Source organism: Athalia rosae, chromosome 1 (genome assembly GCF_917208135.1).
Source record: "Athalia rosae chromosome 1, iyAthRosa1.1, whole genome shotgun sequence".
NCBI classification, from domain to species: domain Eukaryota; kingdom Metazoa; phylum Arthropoda; class Insecta; order Hymenoptera; family Athaliidae; genus Athalia; species Athalia rosae.
Window position 1 is genome coordinate 26,427,698 of NC_064026.1, and position 20,474 is coordinate 26,448,171.

The following is a 20,474-nucleotide window of genomic DNA, read 5'->3' on the forward strand; positions in this document are numbered from 1 at the left end:
AGTTCCTTCAGAGTTATCTACTTCCAACATTCTGCGTTTGACTTACCCTGACATTTGTAGCGGGAGGAAATTACAAACTCCGTGAAACGCTGTCACTCGGTAGTGGAATATAGGAATGACATTATGATACTGCGGGGAGGGTGGCTCCGACGATCGCGTTGATACACAATAAAATAACAACATGAGAAAATAGCGGCAGATAGAAAATTTTCTGTAAAATATCGGGAAATTTTTTTAGCTGCACAGTATCTCATAGCAACGAACTTCGATGCAAATCGAAAAACTATGATATAGGTATATAGGTCTCGGGATAGTATGGACAGAGTTCCTGAAATGTAAATTCAGATGGAAACATACACAGAATCTTACGGGGCCGTAATTCTACGGTTTCGGGGCAAAAGTATATCAGAATCTTATTGCCCTCAGCCTCCTACCTGAGGCTGTGGGTCATGATACGCTATTCAAAAATAAATTTCACGCCGTTATTTGAGAGTTTCGAAATAACCCAATACCGTACAAACGTAAACAGAAGATGAGTTCATTTTCGAAACACTCCAAACGTTTTATTATGTTACATGTTTATCCGCAGCTGCCCAAAATTGAGGCAATGTGGATCCTAATTACAGACATTTGTTACTTCGTATGAATTCATATTATACGAGAATTTTTTACAGTAACCAGTGCATTCAACATAGCCGTACATTGATAAATATTCTTAGAGTTGAATTCCCAAAATATGTATGCCGTGATCATGGATATATCGTTTAAGAAAATATTCCTATTTTTTATCTAACTAGAGATTGCCAATAAAGGTTACTTACAACAGCATTTCCTATCTTGAGTTCTGACTTGGACTCGATCAGCACTTGGTCGTCATTTGTGATGGAATTATAGATTTCACTGCACTTTTTCAGTGATTTGATTTTCATTACCTTTCCGCAATTCAACATAGTATTGCTGCAACCTTTGTAGCCATAGTTTCCAGTATTTATTCAATGAAGCTGGACTTATCTCATGGACCGACGCTGGGTCCCCATTGGTGTAACCAACCACTACCAAACCATGCTGAATCTAGAAAAAGTAACGTAGTTAGTTTTTGACAGAAACGAACAGTTGTATGAATTAATAATGACACGTGATGTTGATCACAACTGCTTACCTGGAAGTTGTAATTGCTGTCGGAGTTTAGCGCTCCGATATAGGATGCCACCTGTATAGGAGCATCGAAAGTATTTTCTATGGAGGATTTTAATTTATCTGATTTTTTCCAGTCAACAACGCACAAAGTTCCTCTGAAATCAGGAATTTTAGGCGTCTGGTATTATTTTGAAATGAAATAATACTTTTCGTTTCGTGATCAGGCTACTTTCAAAGTTTGGACTATTCTTTTATATTTAAACAATGAGTGACCAATGGTTTATTTTGTATGGTATCTCATCAGTCTCACCTGTATGTTGCTACACAGTCGACAACTCCTCTATAATGTAATTTTGGGTGTATAACATGGCTTTCAATTGCTTGAACTCCACTAATGTCTTTCAAAACATGCTGAACACTTTGCCAAGACTTTTCAACCATTGTTGGAACCTCAAAGGGCTGTTGCGTCAGGTGATTCTGAATACTCGAATGAAACTGCTTTCCATAGAGAAGTAATTCTGGAAAGAGGATCAATGCATTGAAAATAATCTACACATGACCAGATGGTACAGATTCATGAAACCCTCCCACACACATCAATAATTGCATGTCCTGACAGCTCTGGCGGTTGATTGTATCTGCTAAATTATAACTTTTCTTGAATCCTGAAAAGTAATGTATACCTTTGCTGTATTTCTGAAATCCTTCTTCTCCTAGTTCAAGGATCATCCTTTTCTTCCATAGTTCTAAATTCAATTTAGAAGCATCTGACATTGTCTGGTTCAATATTCTAGTAACGCTAGGTATTGCCAATTTGCTTTTATCGCTATACGGAGATATTGAAATTGGCTCACTCACATCTAGAATATTTTGCACAGCTTTAGTGCCATCCAAATATGAGAACGAAGTCATCTTGTTGATCAGTATGTCCGAGGGTAGGTCTAACTTCCTTACCTGTTTTTTGTCATTGGAACTATTTTGAAGTTCAACATTTTCAATTTCTTTCCTTGGACTTGGAACATTGGAAATATCAACAGGGTTTTCGACTGACTCATTTATTGTCTTTTCCACTTTGTCCAAAATTTGATTTTCGGGCGAAATTTTTTTTGCAGTTACTATTCGTCTGATTTTTGAATTCTGTTGACACATCCAATAAAATTCCGAGTCGGTTTGTGGCTTGGGAGTGATTTCAGTTTTCTTGTGAGTTGCATCTATGGTTAAGAGACTTTTGAACTTTGCTTTTTTCTCACGTTTTTCTCTCGCTAATCTTTCTTTTCTTTTTTCGAGGAGTCCACCGAATAACGCCTTATTATCTTTGTGAAGCTGATGAATTACTTCTGCTTTCGTCATTTTTGAGCGAATTGTCAACGGTAGAGTAGAATGCATGACCCTAATGCATTTTCCTTTCCCAAAATTAAAGACAGCCTGCATTTTCTACAGTGTTATAACCTCTTACCACTTTTCAACTCAAAACTCGTAATGCAATTGAAAGGCACATTTCACGCCAGCGTTATCAACTGTTACTATAAATTAATATTTTCCGCACAAACAGCACAATTACTACTTGCAAAACATTGCTAACACTGTTAGAATTTCAAAAACAGCACAATCAAAACATCACTTAAGCATCAAGCATGACTGATCAGCTGATGCCGAATGAAACCAAACAGAACATATGCGAGACTTCGAGATTGTGTTTCGATATAACGACTAGTAGCTCGCAATTGACGAGGGAAAATTTGAACCAACTTTATACCGTAAACCAGATTTTGAACTTCAGTCAACCATTGAGTAACTGGCAAATGTGTTTGCAACTACAGTTACTTAATCAGTAAACTTTTGGACAGCAAGGCAATGATTTAATTAATGTGATGAAATAAAATTGAATTGAATCACAAACTCAAATAGGATGGATGAATTGAATCTGAGATAGAATTGATTATGATTAGTAAAATGATAATGAGCCAGATTTCGAAAAATTAATACGCCTATTCAATCAAATTGTTCTGAATGAAAACCGTTTAGATGACAATTTCGACATACAGTGATAAGGATAGGCTCTGATAGACACAAATGCAAAATAGCAAATAGTGTAATTAATGATGACTGATTGATTGAAATTCTCCTGGTTTCCATCAGATAATCTCTTCTGCTAGACCGATTAACTATCCTGGTAATGACGACTACTTGAAACTATGATCGCCAAGCAAAAATCTGAATCTTTTCGAAACCGTAACTACCAAATGTTATAAATGGCATGTACACGAACTAAAGCAAATTACATCCAAAATGAAATTATTTGTGTAAACGTTTGGAACCCTTAAAATAATCGTGATACTTTTCACGAATTGAATCTTTATAAATGCTTTTTCTCTCTGTATACAATCATAAGTAGCCTTGCGCGTGAATCTAGATCGTCACGGTTTAAAATTATAGCTCAACTTCCGGAACCATTCAATGGTGTGGAGTGACTTAGAGCGCGCTCCCAGAAATAGACGTAAATTATTACAACGATTATATTTCAACGGTAGATTATTAGTACCTAAAATAATCAAATAATCTGTTTGAAAACGTTGAACGATTCGACCTGAAACGGTCAGACACAAGGAAAAAAAATAATCATAAAATAAAACCTGCATGATATTCATAAGTAATTGATCGCCCCACGTAGTGTCAGAGCGCCGGCAGCAAAAAAAGGTGGGCGTAAAAGAGAAAAAAAAAGCCATTATTTCATTGATAGGTCAATAACAAATAGTTTCACGAAGGCCAAGAGATCCGTGGAGGTCTTGAAATTGAGCAAAATCCGCGCTACCCGAACATTTTCTACGAACGTTACGTACACGAAACCATATTGGGAGCGTTGCAAGATAATCGCAGCATGTTTAATGGACTGTCGTGTTTCCTTTACGAAATAAAACTGGTCCATGCTGAGAGCTGCGTGTGACGGTTTTGTACGAGTTGTAACAGTCGCAATGTGTACGCGAATACCTATACACAGTTGACAACCATATCGATTGTACCGTCGACACTTGAACGAATTCATTATATCGTTTAGATAAGTTTTGTACTTAGTGCAGGCAGGCTGATACCGGCTCGGGCATACAATGGTGTTTCCGTTAAAAGTGAGTCTGAATATTAGACTTTGATAGGAAGAATCGAAAAAATGAACGTTCCACGAAGTACCTTATACTGGTTCAACGCAGCTAGAAGCGTAGCCTCGAGCTAGCAAGGTTCAGATCTCAAACGGATTAGAAAGGATATATAAGTATATATTTGTATTATATATTTCTAATATTCTGACTATCCTTATAGGCCGCAGTGCTGCTATTAAATTAAGATGAACTTTGGTCACACGGTGATTCGCGAGTCCATTATTAATACATTAAAATGTGGTCAAGTGCAATGTTTCGAGTGCGTATATGTTTGCCAATAATAAAGACATCCATAAATTTCTTCTTCTATCTCAATTATCCAAGTGCAGTTTTATTCAAAAATACAAAACATATCAATGTGTTCCGATTCTCGATGATTTCTCTGAACATTGATGAAATAAGAAGGGAAAATCGAAATATTTTTTTATCGCGATATGGATTTTGAAAATGTTTCATGCTCGTTTCGGCTATATGATATCGCGAACAATCCGAATAACGTGACGAATTGCGAGTTGGAAAATGTAAATATCAATCCAACTGAATTCGTGATTTCTTTTGATTCCCCATCGAGGGGTTGGGTTGCTTTGTATTCCTCTCCGATTCAATTCCACCGCAAAATAAACCTGTTTTGATGTGCAAAGCGAAAAGAAAAAAAAATATCTCGGAAATCCGATCGGTTTCCTGCCAATTCATTTCCATCAAATTAACCCCGATATTCAGCATTAGATAAACGATTACATATGAATTATTGTTGAAGAATGGCAACTCATAGAAATGATATTTATACTAAACTCATCGAATGCGAGATACGTTGCTAAACACATTTCAATCAACTTGCAATTATATACCTAACTCTTTCTATACAGAAGTTAAAAGACAACGACCTCATAACCAGACGTTTTATCTCTTCAGATCACGGATGTGACAAAGATAAATGCATTTATATTAATAGACAGATGCAGTAATAATATATTGATCTCTATGCCTTATCTTTCTCCGCCAGCGTGTGGTGCGTGCGCAGATATTTCCGTAGATATTTTATTTATTTTTTTTCTTTTACGGTATCTATGACATAAGTGTATACCGTGGCCACTGAGTGAGTTGATTGTTCTTTTTCTTTCAGATTTTCTCAAGTTTTTTGCTGACCGTTCACTTCGCCAGTGGGACATCTCTACCGCAAGATGCAGGGCTCAATTTCGGGAATCTGAAGATTTCGGAGGGGCTGAAATCTTCACGAAATGCGAAACGGTCGCCGTTAGAGGTGGGTTTCGTGTCGTTCGATCTGGATCAGCGTTACAGTAGGCACTTCAACATTCCTACAGCTGAGCCCTTACATAACGTGATCCAGAATAAGGGGATTCCTATTGTGCCAAAGTCGAGAACGATTTCAACGAGCTCATCGATTTTAAAAGGAAAAGGACCGAAAGCAGATCACATCTCACTACCCTTTGGAAAAGAGCACGTAATTCTTCCTACGTTAAAAAATATTCACGTTATAGATCCGAAGATCCTCGTCGATCACAAAGAACTCCTCGTGGATCACGCGGCCAACGTAGTCCTAGACCAGAAACACGTAATCCTGGAACATTCTCCCGGAAAAACTTTACACCTCGGACACTCCGGCGCTGCACCGAGCGCAGTCCTCTTGAGTCATCCGGTTGACGGTCATACGGTCATTTTTGAACACAAACCGGTGCTGGTGGACCAACGGGGTCAAGAAACAAACGTCCTTATCCACTCTGCCCCGAAGACCTTGGTCATCGAACACAAACCCTTGGCGCACCCTCGTGAAAAGGACATCGTGGTACACCCCAAAACGATAGTTCTCGGGACCAGTAGGACCCTCGTACTTTCTCCAAAGAGTCAAATTCACGAGATAATCGTTCATAGACACGTACCGAAGACGGTAGTCGTTCATCAAGCCGTCGACGAGGATAGAAACATTTTCAGAAGCCATTTCGGAGGCTTCGGATCTGGACTGAATTACGGCGGACATGGTGCCGGACATGGCTTCCATGTGCCTGTCTTCTGAGGTTACAGCTAGATTAACCGCGGAGGGACACCTGAAGACCGTTTCCACAAAAGATAAATCATCGTTTTTCTATCAGGAAGTTGTGAGACGCTGTACCTAAGGAGTGCGAGTATAATTTATTGGATAGAAATAAAGTTGAGATTATTCGTTCGTTCATACGATTATTTGACTCCCATGCGATGTTCTTGATTTAAATTCCCGATAATGTGCAGATGTGATGATTACACATTTTCAGAAATTTATACACCGAGATTCTATTCTATTTTATTTTAACACTTCTTCGCAGGGGTTCTTGTCCTTAATGACCTATGAGATAACTGTGGGCTGCAGAGAACAATTACCACGCGAATTCTATCCACAGGAAATTACGTCGTTAGGCTGACTCCAAAAGTTCTTTTAGATAGAACAAGATAAGAATCCGCTTGTAGGAGAGCCGATTAAAGAGATAATTAAGTTCGTATAACAATCTGGTAAGGTACATATAAAGTCCTTGCATCGGTTTCAACAATCTTATTCCACATCGTATTAAATAATTTATTATAAACGTATCGACAATAGAATTTCGAATCAGCTGTTCGTCGCTCAAATGTCACGAAATCTAGCTTATAAGTTACTCTACCAAAACCATATCGATGTCATATCTGCGGAATTTTTTTATTTTCAAACATAGCTTCATCTCTGCACACGTTTGCGTAACATTTTGTTATTGTTAAAAAAAAAAAAAAAATTGTATCTGCTGTCGACGAATAAAGTATTCTATCGGAAAGTTGGAGAGGTATACTTGAAACAAACAAAAAAATTTCAAAATCTCCTCTATGCAGAGATCATTTGGCGCTTCTATATGCACTCGAATATCATAAATCCTCGCACTTACTACCGTTGTTAGAACCATGGAGTATACAAAACACGCAATATTCCGCACGGCTTCTGTAGCTGGTTTTTAAACGCCCCAATTATCTGTGACGTTACACGCCATTTAACTGCAAGAGATAAAAAGCAGTTTAGGCTTTCGAAACCGCCATATGTGTATACCTGTATCTATATATCGTTGCAGTATTACGTTTTCTTCCGTTCAAAATAACGGATATTTCTAATAAGCGCGAGCGTAACAACGGTCTCGTATGTGCACGATATAGTTATATAGTATGTTATAATTACAAACAATTCTCTGTCTTTTTCGCGCTGCAGAAAATATTTGCAAAATTTATTTCGTACGTAGTACGCGAGGCGACTGCACGGCGAGTTAGACCGACCGGTAAATAATTGCTTTGTTCCTAATTAACCGAACATAATATAAATACCTTGTATACTCGGAAGGTGAATTCATTGCGCCAAACGACGATTACACATACGTGTGCTTGAATTATTCTGCAAGTCGCGTTCGAAGAATACGAAAAACTTGTACAATTTTTAAAACAATTAAGGTTCCGTTTATGCAACTTATATATATATATATATATATATATATATATTTGTCGCTCACGATCAGATATGCGTGATATAGTACAACCAATTTCCAGGTAAATTGAACAATTAAAACGACAAAAAACGTCGAGTGAAAAACTAATACCATATGATTCTGTAACTCGGCGAAGTTTAATGAGGATAATTATTGAACCAAATATGTGAACGAATAGTTGTAAGTGTACTTTTTATCGCAATTGTATTTTATCCATAAGTACCTACGTTACATTTATTACGTCATTACAATAAGGAAGACGTTGACAGCTCAAGTATCTCCCAGCTCACCTATACAGGTGAAATTGTGCGATATTATAGGTCCAAACAAATTGCACCTCGTGGAACAAGCGTTTCAAAAATTGAATTTCTATTTATCATTCATCAAATTTCGTTTTTTTCTCCGACACAATCGTATGTATGTGGTGATTTTTCAACCGAAAACTCGTGCCGTTCCGAAGAGAACAGTGAAAGTCGATTGAAACTCGGATGAAATTTGAGCTCTTGATTCCCTATCATCTTGCATCCGCACAACTTTATGATACACACGTAACGTACATATGTATACATATGTACAATATGTACCTTATAACGATATTCGAAGAGACAGATATAATATTCACGTATAATCACCGCTTACATACGTATATATACGTAAATATATATTATATAGAATTATAACATGCACGGCCACATTTCTACTTTTATATTAATATCATATTATATATCGTTGTTATCATTATTACCGCAGAGTCATAACGTTTACCGCGTCTTTGACACGACCGCTTTTCCACCAAGTAATATCCCGAGGCTGTACGTAAGTATACCCCGCATTTTTAAAGCACGCAAAGTAAGTCCGATGACATTGTTAGCTGTAAGGAATATGTAATTCAGGCGAATGCACGCCCGAGTACGTATAAAATAAAATTCGATTCGTCGATCGATGGATAGTAATTAGTTCAGGGGCGAAAACAAGGTACGTAACTCTAATTATATACCTAAGCAAATTTGCATTACATTGTGCGCCGCGGTACAAGAGAGAAGAAAAATTGAAAAAAAAAAAAACAAAAAAAAGTACATTTGATGACGTATACTCTATCACTAATAGCTAAGGGATTCGAAGAGATCAAACTGTTCACGTTGAACAAACAGAAGTTAAAGCTTCTAGACGGAAGCATATACATGGAGAGCAGGTAATTAAGGCAATTCCCTAAGTAAATACCCCTGTTGACTAGGCAGAATTATCCACTTGGATTTGAACTCCGAACTCTAATTCGCGAAAGATTTCATCCCTTACGCCTCCCCGCTGAGCCGCACTGACTCGCTTCGTGAAGTGAACCTGGAAAGTTTGATGATCAACATCGTGAGAAGAGAGAAAAAAAAAAAAAAACAGGTAAATTTCTCTTCCACTTTTCAACATAATCGTATTTGAATACCTCGTTTTGGCCAGGGGTGGATCACGACGATACAATTTTGCAACGCTTGTGCATTTCGTTGTACGTTATCCGTTGCGCTTTATACATATGAGTGAGTTGGGATATAGGTATATCTATCTATGGGCGATATTTCACGATAGAGAATCAAGTGGGAACGGATCATGGGACGTGGGTCTCGTTACGGTTGCCATCGAGATGTCTGCGTGTGATTCAAGTTGATCTTATAACATCGACCAATCCGAAACAAAGAATTTTCGTGACACGTCCGATGAGAAAAATCTCTTTAGAAAGGCGTGCACCGTACTCATGTGATACAGCCGTACGTAGATAGACGCTTTTACATATATGTAATACATGTACGTGCATTAAAATATAAAAGTATAAATGTAAGTACAAGTTTGTGTTCATGTAGGTGTGAAGCTACACCTACGGCAATACGAACACGTACAGATATCACACGATGGCTTAGAGAAGCCGAGATACATAAGCAAAATAACTCGACATAATACATAGAATTATATGGTGTACGTGTAAAATACATAGAACATACCAAGATGCGGTATAGGTACAGCGCAAAAGAGGCAGCGGTATATATAAAGGGTGGGTCACCGTACTCTGAATCAGTTCAACATCAGCGATCTTACAATCGACACGATTCCATATCAACATGAACGCCATAGTGAGTATTCCAGATCAACCCGATCCCTTTCCGTTTCTACGGAAAAGAAAAAAAAAACTCGCAATTTTTGGGCTTCATTATTCCATTGCCTGTACGCAGACCTTCTTCGCTATCGTCGCAATGGCGGCTACCGCGGTTTGCGCCGAGGACGCTCAAGCCCCTAAGAAACAGGATAAGCGAGGAGTTCTTGGATTAGGATACGGAGGATATTCCGGTCATGGACTGCACGGAGGTTTGGCCCTCGGCGGATACGGATACAGTGGTGAGAACACGTCTTACGGTATTCAACGGGGATTATAAAGGTTGCAAAGTTTTACCGCGTTTACGCCAAAGCCGTCGAATATCCCTCAGGAATTTATAATATCATTTCGAACACAAAGTATTACGCGAGTGCTCTCCATCGCTCGAAATCTTGGAAGATCCCAACTGAAATGTAATCAACGTAATAAAAATTCTAAACTAGCGAAGTCAATTGCGGGGGGAGAGAAAAATTTTTGAATCTATCAAAAAATGTGCCGATATACCACATAACGGATGGCGACGATCCTAATCTATTTTTAGCCTCGAAATTGATGCTGAGAGGAAACCCGAGCCTCGAAGTACACATTATAGGGGATCGTAATGCGCTAGGTATTTACTTTCCTCTTTTCGAAGCATCGCATTCTATTATATTTGGAGATTTTCCTTCATCAATTTTTCTCGCGAAACGTGAGGCTCGACCGCTTGGTTTCGAGAACGTGAATTACGATTTCCGGTTCGAAAAAAATAGACGAATATCACGAATGTCAAATTCAGCTAATGAAATTTCAGGACTCGGACACGGATACGTAGCAGCCCCTGCCTACACCCTGGACCACGCGATCTCCGCACCCGTTTCGGTGTCTCACGGAGTTCACGGTATCTCAAGTGGACCGATTTTATCCGCTGCACCCGCGATTCGCGTGGGTTACGGTCACGGATTGGGATATTCAGGACTTGGATTGGGACACGGACTAGCTTACGGTCATGGCTGGTAGTAATCTATATAGGAAAAGGACGCCGGAGACGACTAGAATTTTTCTACTTTGTAAATTAATTTTATACATTACTTATAGTCATAGGTATACCTATATATAACCAATGCCCTACGTATTTGACTGTAATCCTTTCTATAGATGTGTCCGTTTAATAAAATTTACCGTCGGTAATACAAATTTCACGTGATGTATATCTTCTTATCAACGAACCCTGCTATAATTTCACATTTTCAGAACAATGAAAACTAAATTAGCGGATTACTTAGTTCTCGAACCACAAACGAAAAAGATGTCGTGGTTGACGTCTAGCGCAAGGTTTCAACGAAACATTCACCGATTGCGAGCAAGCTTTTTGAATATTTTTTCCCACCCATACGACGACGTTGTCAGGTGCCAAAGGAGGAGGGAAAAAGAACTCTGATCGGTGGATCGATTGACGTGATAGAAATTTTCATTAGACTTCCGTGTTTCCACTCCCTCCGATATAACCCATCAGAGTTTAATGCGGCGAAGCGCTGACGATGTTATAACCCCGTCGCGGTTCTTCGTCGGGTATATATATTTGTTGAGTAACCGACGTCTCGACTCTTAAGGGTGTATTAAAGAGGAGAAGAAGTAAAGCAAAATGAAGGCGACGGAAGGGTAGCGGGAGCGCAGGCATTGCGGAGTATAAATAAATCATAAGATTTTGACGTGAGGCTCACTCTGCAGGTTCATGAATATCTTAATCGGATTTCAGAAGGAGGAGGGGAATAAAAAAAGAATTAGAAGATGTGCTAAGAATACAGGCGATAATCGATCCCCGTGTTATGTAAATCCTGCAGTTAAGTCCTTTCTCGTGTACTTATAGTATGTGTGTGACCTATTTCCCACGTTACTTTGCTCGTATATATGTATATTCTTTTCACCCACGCAAGTGCATAGACACGATTTAGCAGCTGCACTGATTTTCTATATTTATTTATCTGTTTTGTTTTTTTCTCCTCATATAAACTTCGTTTCCTTATTGGAAATAGCTCCCCGGCGCTCCGGGAACTTATAGGATTGTTGTCTGTCCCGCGAGCGCTTCACCAATTAGATTAATTGCATCGTGCACTGCAGGAGCGCTCCTTATAGTCCTTAATCCAACGAAAAGGTGGGGCTATAAGAATCCAATCGATATCTCAACGTATAACTCTAATTAATTACCTCGCACTAGGCGGATGTTAAAATAAAGTGATTGAAGAAAATTGAAGGAAACAAGAAAAAACTTATCGAAGTGTACGTGCTGCATTATGTTCACCGGTTATATCACTCAACTTTCTATGTCAATTATACAAATTGAAAAAAAAAACGAAGACTAATCTACCGAGTGGATAGGTTTGCGAAAATCAGATAATTTGATCGAGACGTTACAAATTTAAAGCTGATTCGAAGAATAATGTAGCGATCAGCTAAAATATATGGGGTTGCAACAGAGAAAGTAATTCCGTGTCGTCGTTCCAAATAATTTGAAGCACTTAAATTGTATCATTGTATTGGCAATTGAAAAATAGACTCGAATCAATTTCGATTCGGTTGATTGTTAACATCGATGGACAATATTTATTGTTAGTCGAATTTTTTTGTCATATGCCCAAATACCTGCAGTCGATCAACTTAAAATTAATCAACTGTCGGTAAATTAAAAAGCTTTCGTCCTTCATTCAAGCTCATATCGATAGAAGCTAAGTTATCGACAGAAGGACGAAGAATGTGAACTGGGGGTTCGTTAGTTTTCCATTCGCAGAACCTAGCGTTGCTGTCAGAGATCGGAGCTTTTAGCCGGAGCAGAAGAACATAGTTACCCGATAATTTGTGAACATATTAAGAACTTCATATTTCATTAAGATACTATTGGTTTTTAAAGCTATGAATTTCCTGACGAGGAGTATAACTTCCCTAGCGAAGACATTCACCAATAATACCGTACAAGGTAAGAGAACCGAAAGGATTAAATGCTAAATTTCACAGAATTTAAAAGATAACCTCCAATCTATTTGTTGACAAAAAGCGCAAGTTTTGGAAAAGCTTTTGATTAAAATATTTAAACGCCTCATACGTGTAATGACAATAACTTCAGTATTGAACTTCATTTATTGGACAAGTTATCGTTTAGAATTTTATCTTAAAATAGATAAAAATATAATGAATAGGTTTCCATGAATATGAATTTTGAAAAAAGAATGAATTTTCATTCTTCATTCAGCTTCGAGATTTAAGTTCAGTAAACAAAATCATGAGAAACTGTAGGTAGAAACCTGACTCTCTTTAGGAGTAGGTAAAGAAGGGCACTTGCGCTTCTTTAACAGCAAAGAAGTTCAAGGAAATAAAAGATACAATAAACAGTAGGCAAGGAAACGATGATCTAGTTATAGGAATAAGTCGAATTCGGTATTCCATTATCCACAGTGTTCTGGAAAAACTGGGACAATTTTATCTCCATGTTTTCGTTTCCCACACAAAATCCAACAAAACTACCTTTATAAAGAAATACGAAGACATCTCGAGTTTCTGAGTTATACAAAAAGAGATAAATATGGATTTTTGAAAGTCCGCGAAAAGGGTAGCAGTGCAATTGAAAAAAATGAAAGACTCGACCATTGGCTACTGCCGTTGCTTTCCTTCGAATTTCTCTCTTTCTACTGTGTAGTGTGCTGCAGTATTGCTCGTCAATAGTCATTCATTCTTTCGCGAAAATGCGCGTGGCTTCCAAAAACGCACGCTCGGTTCTTTCTTTCCGGGTAGCTTACCTCTTTGATCCCTTACGGAAAAATCCTTCGAAAATGCAAAAAAGGTCGAGCTCAGAAATGAACAGACGGGTAAAATGACCCGGCAGACAAAATCGGTGGGAATTGAAGGGGTGACATGTCCATTTGCGGTTGACCAGTTGTCAGATGTCCGATTCATAGATACAGCCTCCCACAAAATTCGAGCTTTACCTATTTTCGCTCCAGGCAGTTTCCCTTTTTCATAATACCTCTGGATAATGTTGATGAAAAAGAAGGTCGAAATCGTCCCAAAAAATCCACAACGTTGAACTTAGTTTGGAATTAAAAACGAACTCAAATTGCAAAATTAATAAGAACCATTATGGGTGCACAGTATGTAACTATGATTACGTGGGTACGCTAATTGTCGATGGAATAATTACCGTATTCGCCTCTACGGTTTCTAGAAGTCGACATATTCCGGAATGTATTTGCCCCACTTGTCATTCCGAATCTTGCGAAATTTTGGAATCTGATGGTATACGTACGTCAAACAGTGTTCGATATCTGGAAGATCTCTATTTCTGGAGGCAACAAAAGCGTAACCATGCTAACAATTTTTGCAATGTAATCTTGCGCGTGCATCTACGAAAAGGGGTTGCCTACCTTTTGTGTGCATGTAGATTTTCGTGGGAGGCAAAGGGCCCGAAAATACGCACTGTTGTACTACCGGCTAGACAGCACCGGACTAAACTGGACCGTTCCTCTGGTCTCTTGGCTTGGCTAAGCCAAACTTAGGTAGGATTAGCCACACGGGACTTGGACATCTGTCGTATTGGTGGACGGTGGTCAGCAGATCTCTAAATGAACAACAGTTCCTATACAGTCGGAGCAAAAAGTAACAAATTGGTCGATTGCGTTGATAACAGTCGATAATCACAATTGGAAAACGAATCGTATCATAAAATTGAATTCGACATTTTTTTAATAACATAGAATCAACCCACCCTCGAGTTCATTTCATGCAACGAACACTTATCAATCGTCGCATCGGGATTGAATTATGAATTTTAATAAAATCAAGATCTAAGAGAAGACAGCCTTCTCTCCCCAAGTACAGATAATTTCTCATCGACGTTTAATGGCCCGCGGTACGTATGTAATTGACGGCGGTATCTCCAGGACCCGCCCAAGAATCGTACCGAGTGGGGTCAGTCAGGTGGGTTTATGCAAAAACCCCTTGAAACGAGATCAACAAAGAGTTGCCCATTTCGTGGGCAAGATTTTTGTCGCAGGCTGGGTAAAAAGGACCTTATACTTTCGTTTGCACGACAGCGATTTTACCTTAATAAGCTTATACACGGTTGACCGAAAAAGGCCAGCACGCGGATGCAACCCACCGGGACGTAGAATGGCTCGTCATATTTGATATTTTCAGGTCTTAAGTTCCACCGACCGCTTTGAGGCAACGAGATTACATTTGCAAAAGAGTTTTCTTCATTCCTGGGGTCCCGTTACGCGACCATACATTTCCTAACTTTCAACATTTGCACAAGCAGGATATGCAGTCACCGCGTGTACATAATCGCTGCACGTTTAGAAATTGAAATTTTACTCGCATTATTCGATCCTCCTTTATAGACCACTGCACCGTCTACTCCTGACCTCGGGCGTAATTTCCTAAATTCGAAACTACAAGAACAGTGCGGGAAACGTAATATCAATTAACCGTTGTTGAGTAATATTTGGGTCATTGTTGTCGCGAAGTCAAATGGCTTTGCTTCATTAGGTAGAAAATCACTTTCTAAAACGTGATGTGATTTTCTCGCGAAAATTTTACGTCATTTGACAACGAAAATTTACATTTCCCAGGTTTCGAGATTGTGAGGAACATGGCGTCACTTTACAGAATGCATTTAAATGGTCCGCGTCAGAAACTAAGACCTCCTCGGAAACCGTTGGATGGAAAACCATTCGCAAAAGGCGTAGTTCTCAAGACCCTTATAAAGAAGCCAAAGAAGCCAAATTCAGCAAACAGGAAATGCGTCTTGGTGAGGCTATCCACCGGCAAGGAATTGGTTGCATATGTTCCAGGTATATGTAGCGACTAATTATTGTGCAAAACAGATTCTCAATCTTCCCATGCAATCCGATGGAATAAATCTAATAATCTTGCAATCGCCGCAGGAATCGGCCACAACCTTCAGGAGCACAACATCGTTCTCTGTAGAGTGGGAAAATGCCAGGACGTTCCCGGGGTCCGGATTAAATGTGTCCGAGGAAAATTCGACCTCCCTCACGTCATAAAGCCAACTAAATAGACTCGAACAAACCTGCGCTTGTCAATCCATTAACAGCCCTTGGTTTTTACTTCTCGTAAATAGTAAATTAATAAAATATGTAAATATGACGATTTTTTGGCTCGATTTTTAACCCTAGTCAACTCTAGAAACTAGTACAGCGTCATGACTTTCGAATGAGTTGCATTTTGAGGTAGTGTATCGGATCTATTGATCGATCGATCAATCGTTCACCGTTCTCTAGTCTTGCAACGGTGTCTGGAAAATCAATGAAAAATTGCGGCCTTTTGACACACATTTCAACCCTGACGCTCCCCTATTTACAGTTATATGCCTCGCCGTCAGAGTGGACCATGCATGTACCACAATGCATAATGCGTCTTCCAGGCCCACACAATGCAGCCGGGAAAAGGGGCGGCAGCGTCATTAACGGGGCAGGAAGGGTTGACGGTTTTCCAGCTCGAGAGTTCGGGATGCAGACCTAGAAACTCAAGCATCTGCGCTTTGGACGCCCACGCACCCATCTCCTGCCACCCATTGACCATATGACACGCTGACCAATATACGGAAATTCGGAAAAAGCTTAAGAGGTTCTCAAAACCGGATCAGTTGTATACGTGAATAAAACTGAAACTATTTTTTCGTAACATCGCCGATGGCTCATTTGATACGTATATCCATTAAACGCGTAAAATTCTCGCCACTTATGCACAAGTCGTGTGAATTTTGAATAATCGACGGTCAAAATTCATCCTATATCCCGTACATTCTGAAACCGTTTTGGAGATGAATGAGTACCTAGCCAGCGGTCAGCGACCATATTGCACTTAGGAAGATGATTTGGCAAATACCAAATGTCGTTACAGCCTCTTGTCGGTGAATTTCTGCAATGTGCGTCACGTTGAGAGTTTCGAAATTTCGTCGACGAATTTTGGATGTTTATTTTTCTGGTTGCTAAAAACGAAAGAGATTTTTCGTATCTTTCAGTTTTCTCTGAATATTCGAAGGAAAAAAATTTGTAAAAAGGTCGTATACTGAGGTAGGATCACTAATTTTGCGACCAACGGGAAAATTACAGTTGCTATAAAAACCGTGAAATTATAATGCAAATAAACATCAATCACTCGTTAGAATTCAAAATAAATACGATCAACAAAATCTAAACGTAAATGACATAGGATATAAGTCTGCAAATATTTGTGCACTGTATCAAATTAGGAGCTGTGACGTCACCTTAATGTCATATAACGATGTTGAAGGCACTCAATTTTGACGTTACTCCGTTCGATTAATATGAGAAATTTTCTCATTTTTAAATAAAATATTCATATCGGAATGGCATTACGCGCGATGTTTCTAAGTATATTCCAAACCGCAAAACTGTTGTCGCAAAATGTACCGCGTTCTATGAAGAACCAAAAGTGGGTGGGAAAAAAAATAGAATCCAAAAGGCAAATTGGGACGAAAAGTAGGGTCTTCTTTAAGTCTTACTATACTATATGGTCCTAGAAGATGTCTCTGCAAATCTCAACTCTTTACCCAAAAGCTTAGTAACTGGACACCGATATTCAGAACTCTGAGGGTTTTGTTCGATTTGAATAGCGGTTTTGGTCTTTCAAGTTCGACGCTGTGGTTCCAACACACACAGATATCCGGGTATGTATACGTGAATACCTATGCGAATAGAAGTACCGTTTGCTCCGGTGCCCTTGGGAAATGATTTGGATATTGTTGAACGCGTATACCTCTTATTGCGAGAGCATATTTGCAAACGCTCTCGACGAATGGTAAGTAAATGCGTTTTCTCCTGTGTTGTTAGAAAATGTAAAATAACAGAGAATATTTTTTGGCTCGAGTACCACTTCGGTAAAAATCCGCAGCTTTGATTTTTGTGAAATAATGAAGCGATCCCAATTTTTTTGGTGAAATTTCGAAGAAGAATAAGATTCTCTCGTATGCACAATGCCGTAATTAGATTTACCCCAGATATCTCGGAGCAAAATATCGATTGGCAAACGCAGAAGAGGTCATTCAAAAATTTTAAAGGTACACGACGGGGCAATCGGCTAAGCGCATAATCCAAATAATCGAAGACAAAGGTAAAACAAATTTCATGCGAATCGTTAACTCATTTAAGCCGTTTTCGGAGTCAGGCAGGCAAAGTTAATCCGATCCCATAATTGAATTTTGTTTAATCCCGATTGTAAAGATGAGGGTCGAAAAATTTCCTACAGCAGTAAAATCAGTTTTTGTCGTGAAAATTTTCAATTTCAAAAATATATCTGCGCTGCAGTTTTATTACGTTACAACTGGTGTACCTGATTCGTGTTACATTTTACAATTTTACAATTGGGCCTCTCGTTGCTACGAGCCCGAAGGCCTCGGTGGGCCGTAAGCACCGGTCTTTTCTTATGGTTTTCCGTAATAATCATTTGCTTTTGTAAATTTCGTCACAATGAAACCCGAAGCGCCACGGGTACCGCTCCATTGTTTCAAGATCTTTACTTCCCTTCGGTTTAAAAGTCCTAAGTTCGCCGGGCGAGTTCTAACCAACTCATTGGCTGATCACCATTCTGTCGTTCGATACAGTACCACATGGTTTTGCTGAATAATTCAATAGGTTTTTCAATTATTACATTTTTATTTATACTCCGGTGTCCGGCCACTGATGCTCACTCGCCGAGGGCTCGAAATGTTACACGATCAATAGGTTTAAATTACTGTTAAAATACATGCAATACCGGTCGAACATTTTTTCTGTAATAATAATTCCGCCTGAAGATTTTGGCATCGTGATCAGTTGGACAGAGAATGGAGGGGGTGGAGATTATTGAGACTTTTCAGAGAACGACGAGGAAATATCCAAGTGCAAAAAGGGGTTTCCGTTTGAACACACAAAAGCGTTAAGGGATAAAAGGGCGTGCGTACGACCGGAAGTATGCAAATTTGAAAAGTCTGTTGGCAAAACTTGCTCGGTGGTCCGGAGCTTGAGATAAATTTGAAAATAATTACCCTGGACTGCCCACGAGGCGTCTTAATGCGTATTCGGTCCTAAATATGTCCGTTTTTTCACTTCTTCCCGTTCCTTCACGAATGTGTATACGCACTCACGAATGGGGCGTATTCTTGCCCTTTGATTTGGAGATGGGACAGATCGATTTTCCTGTCGCCCGTTACCAGTTTTCGACCTCCCAAGCATAACACAGAGACTACTGGCCATGAGATTTCATAGGAATACGTGTGGCCATTGAATCTTATTCCAGAAGTCATGAACATGCAAAGGTCTAATTTCAACAATAACTTTGCGAAGTATTTCACATTAAATGCCTATTGTCTAATTCTGAACTTTACAATCGCATCATGATGCAACTTCTAAGATTCAAATTCACCTGCATTACTAGTCATTAGGATTATATCGATATTTTTCCAGATTGAAACAATTTTCCGACGTCACCGTGCAACCGCAAGGTCGAATTTGAAACTCATCGATTTTATTTTTACCTCATAATGTAGTATCAATGACTATCAGCTTTATAATTTCTTCGAGTCTTTATTCTACGAGATTCTTAGTGAAAACGTGAAATGCGATACACGCAGTTCTAGAGAAAATTTGTACGAAGATGATCGCGAAGATCAAGAAACATACACGATTCCGTTATCGGATTTATTGCAGCGAAAAATGTGCGAGTAGTGTTATAAATATCATATGTAAAATTTTCTTGTGTCTACGTGAATTCTGGCACGAATAATTCAGGGCCTAGGGGCCCAAAACGCAACAGCTGGCTTATCTTGGATCTATTAGTTTAGTGGTTACGACATTGCAGCGAAGGCATTAGATAACAAGTGACTAATGTGAAACGCAGCTTTAGACCAGAATAAAAGCCGATAACTCACACAATTGAAAAAATATTTCCGAAAAATTGAGACAGTCATCGACATAACAACGACGTAATTAGCACCGCTTTGTACGGCAGCCGGTCTCGTTGGATCCAAAAAATGTCAGGTATACATATATCTACGAGTCTTCCCTCTCCTCGTATTTGTATATTTGAAATCGAAAAGATCAGGTAACGTTGCGCAGGTTCTCGAAAACAATGGAATACAGGACGTTCATTCAAAAGTCAGAATTGTTAAAATTATATGAAAATCGCCAACATCGCGGGGCAAATCCCAGGAAGTACCAGGTAGCGTCTGTATAACAAATACAATGGGCGAGGTGGATGGTTCGATGGTTAGTTTTCACCCGGGAGTCTTTGTTCTACACGGCGTCTGCGAATACATGAGAATATCGTATTATATATTATATTGCATCGCATTATTATACAGCTACCAATATGTATGACGACCACCCCTAGAAGTACAGCACCAAAAATCGACCCTCAAAAGCCTCGGCTTATACGGATATACCTCGACATAGGAAGAATCTAAACTTCTATAATCACCCCTGTTTACAGTCCTGTGTCGACTTAACTGGCAGTTTATGACGCACATAAGCATACCACCGATCTGCGAGAAAAAAAATAAACTTCAAATTA

General features: G+C 39.1%; 4 protein-coding genes across 4 annotated transcripts; 3 read left to right on the forward strand and 1 right to left on the reverse strand.

Moving 5' to 3' along the window:
• Positions 1 to 541: 541 nt before the first annotated feature.
• LOC105685155 (mitochondrial genome maintenance exonuclease 1-like) lies at positions 542 to 4,159 on the reverse strand. Its single transcript, XM_012399013.3, has 4 exons — positions 1,821 to 4,159; positions 1,448 to 1,655; positions 1,160 to 1,292; positions 542 to 1,071 (listed from the first exon to the last, which is right to left on the reverse strand). The coding sequence occupies exons 1-4, from the start codon at positions 2,566 to 2,568 to the stop codon at positions 898 to 900; spliced, it is 1,263 nt and encodes a 420-aa protein (XP_012254436.2). The 5' UTR covers positions 2,569 to 4,159; the 3' UTR covers positions 542 to 897.
• LOC125502214 lies at positions 2,772 to 9,153 on the forward strand. The gene is made up of 5 exons (XM_048660097.1): positions 2,772 to 2,894; positions 4,193 to 4,259; positions 5,413 to 5,550; positions 5,789 to 7,745; positions 7,842 to 9,153. Exons 1-4 carry the CDS (start codon positions 2,772 to 2,774, stop codon positions 6,319 to 6,321), a joined length of 861 nt encoding a protein of 286 aa, XP_048516054.1. The 3' UTR covers positions 6,322 to 7,745; positions 7,842 to 9,153.
• Positions 7,768 to 11,092, forward strand: LOC105685171 (cuticle protein 64). The gene is made up of 5 exons (XM_048659221.1): positions 7,768 to 7,960; positions 8,531 to 9,534; positions 9,628 to 9,894; positions 9,994 to 10,156; positions 10,705 to 11,092. The coding sequence occupies exons 3-5, from the start codon at positions 9,883 to 9,885 to the stop codon at positions 10,908 to 10,910; spliced, it is 381 nt and encodes a 126-aa protein (XP_048515178.1). The 5' UTR covers positions 7,768 to 7,960; positions 8,531 to 9,534; positions 9,628 to 9,882; the 3' UTR covers positions 10,911 to 11,092.
• Positions 11,093 to 12,699: 1,607 nt separating this feature from the next.
• Positions 12,700 to 16,049, forward strand: LOC105685169 (40S ribosomal protein S12, mitochondrial). The gene is made up of 3 exons (XM_012399029.3): positions 12,700 to 12,864; positions 15,512 to 15,733; positions 15,827 to 16,049. Exons 1-3 carry the CDS (start codon positions 12,801 to 12,803, stop codon positions 15,958 to 15,960), a joined length of 420 nt encoding a protein of 139 aa, XP_012254452.2. The 5' UTR covers positions 12,700 to 12,800; the 3' UTR covers positions 15,961 to 16,049.
• The last annotated feature ends 4,425 nt before the right edge of the window (positions 16,050 to 20,474 follow it).

Excerpts from the sequence above, each read along its gene's own strand:
- LOC105685155 (XM_012399013.3), bottom strand. The coding sequence starts at position 2,568 with ATGCAGGCTGTCTTTAATTTTGGGAAAGGAAAATGCATTAGGGTCATG. Across the intron at positions 1,656-1,820 it reads ATTTCAGAAATACAGCAAAG|AATTACTTCTCTATGGAAAG; the intron begins GTATACATTACT and ends TCCTCTTTCCAG. Across the intron at positions 1,072-1,159 it reads ACAGCAATTACAACTTCCAG|ATTCAGCATGGTTTGGTAGT; the intron begins GTAAGCAGTTGT and ends TACTTTTTCTAG.
- LOC125502214 (XM_048660097.1), top strand. The coding sequence starts at position 2,772 with ATGACTGATCAGCTGATGCCGAATGAAACCAAACAGAACATATGCGAG. Across the intron at positions 2,895-4,192 it reads ATTTGAACCAACTTTATACC|ATAAGTTTTGTACTTAGTGC; the intron begins GTAAACCAGATT and ends TATATCGTTTAG. Across the intron at positions 5,551-5,788 it reads CGAAACGGTCGCCGTTAGAG|ATCCGAAGATCCTCGTCGAT; the intron begins GTGGGTTTCGTG and ends TTCACGTTATAG.
- LOC105685171 (XM_048659221.1), top strand. Across the intron at positions 10,157-10,704 it reads CGGCGGATACGGATACAGTG|GACTCGGACACGGATACGTA; the intron begins GTGAGAACACGT and ends ATGAAATTTCAG.
- LOC105685169 (XM_012399029.3), top strand. The coding sequence starts at position 12,801 with ATGAATTTCCTGACGAGGAGTATAACTTCCCTAGCGAAGACATTCACC. Across the intron at positions 12,865-15,511 it reads CACCAATAATACCGTACAAG|GTTTCGAGATTGTGAGGAAC; the intron begins GTAAGAGAACCG and ends TACATTTCCCAG. Across the intron at positions 15,734-15,826 it reads ATTGGTTGCATATGTTCCAG|GAATCGGCCACAACCTTCAG; the intron begins GTATATGTAGCG and ends CAATCGCCGCAG.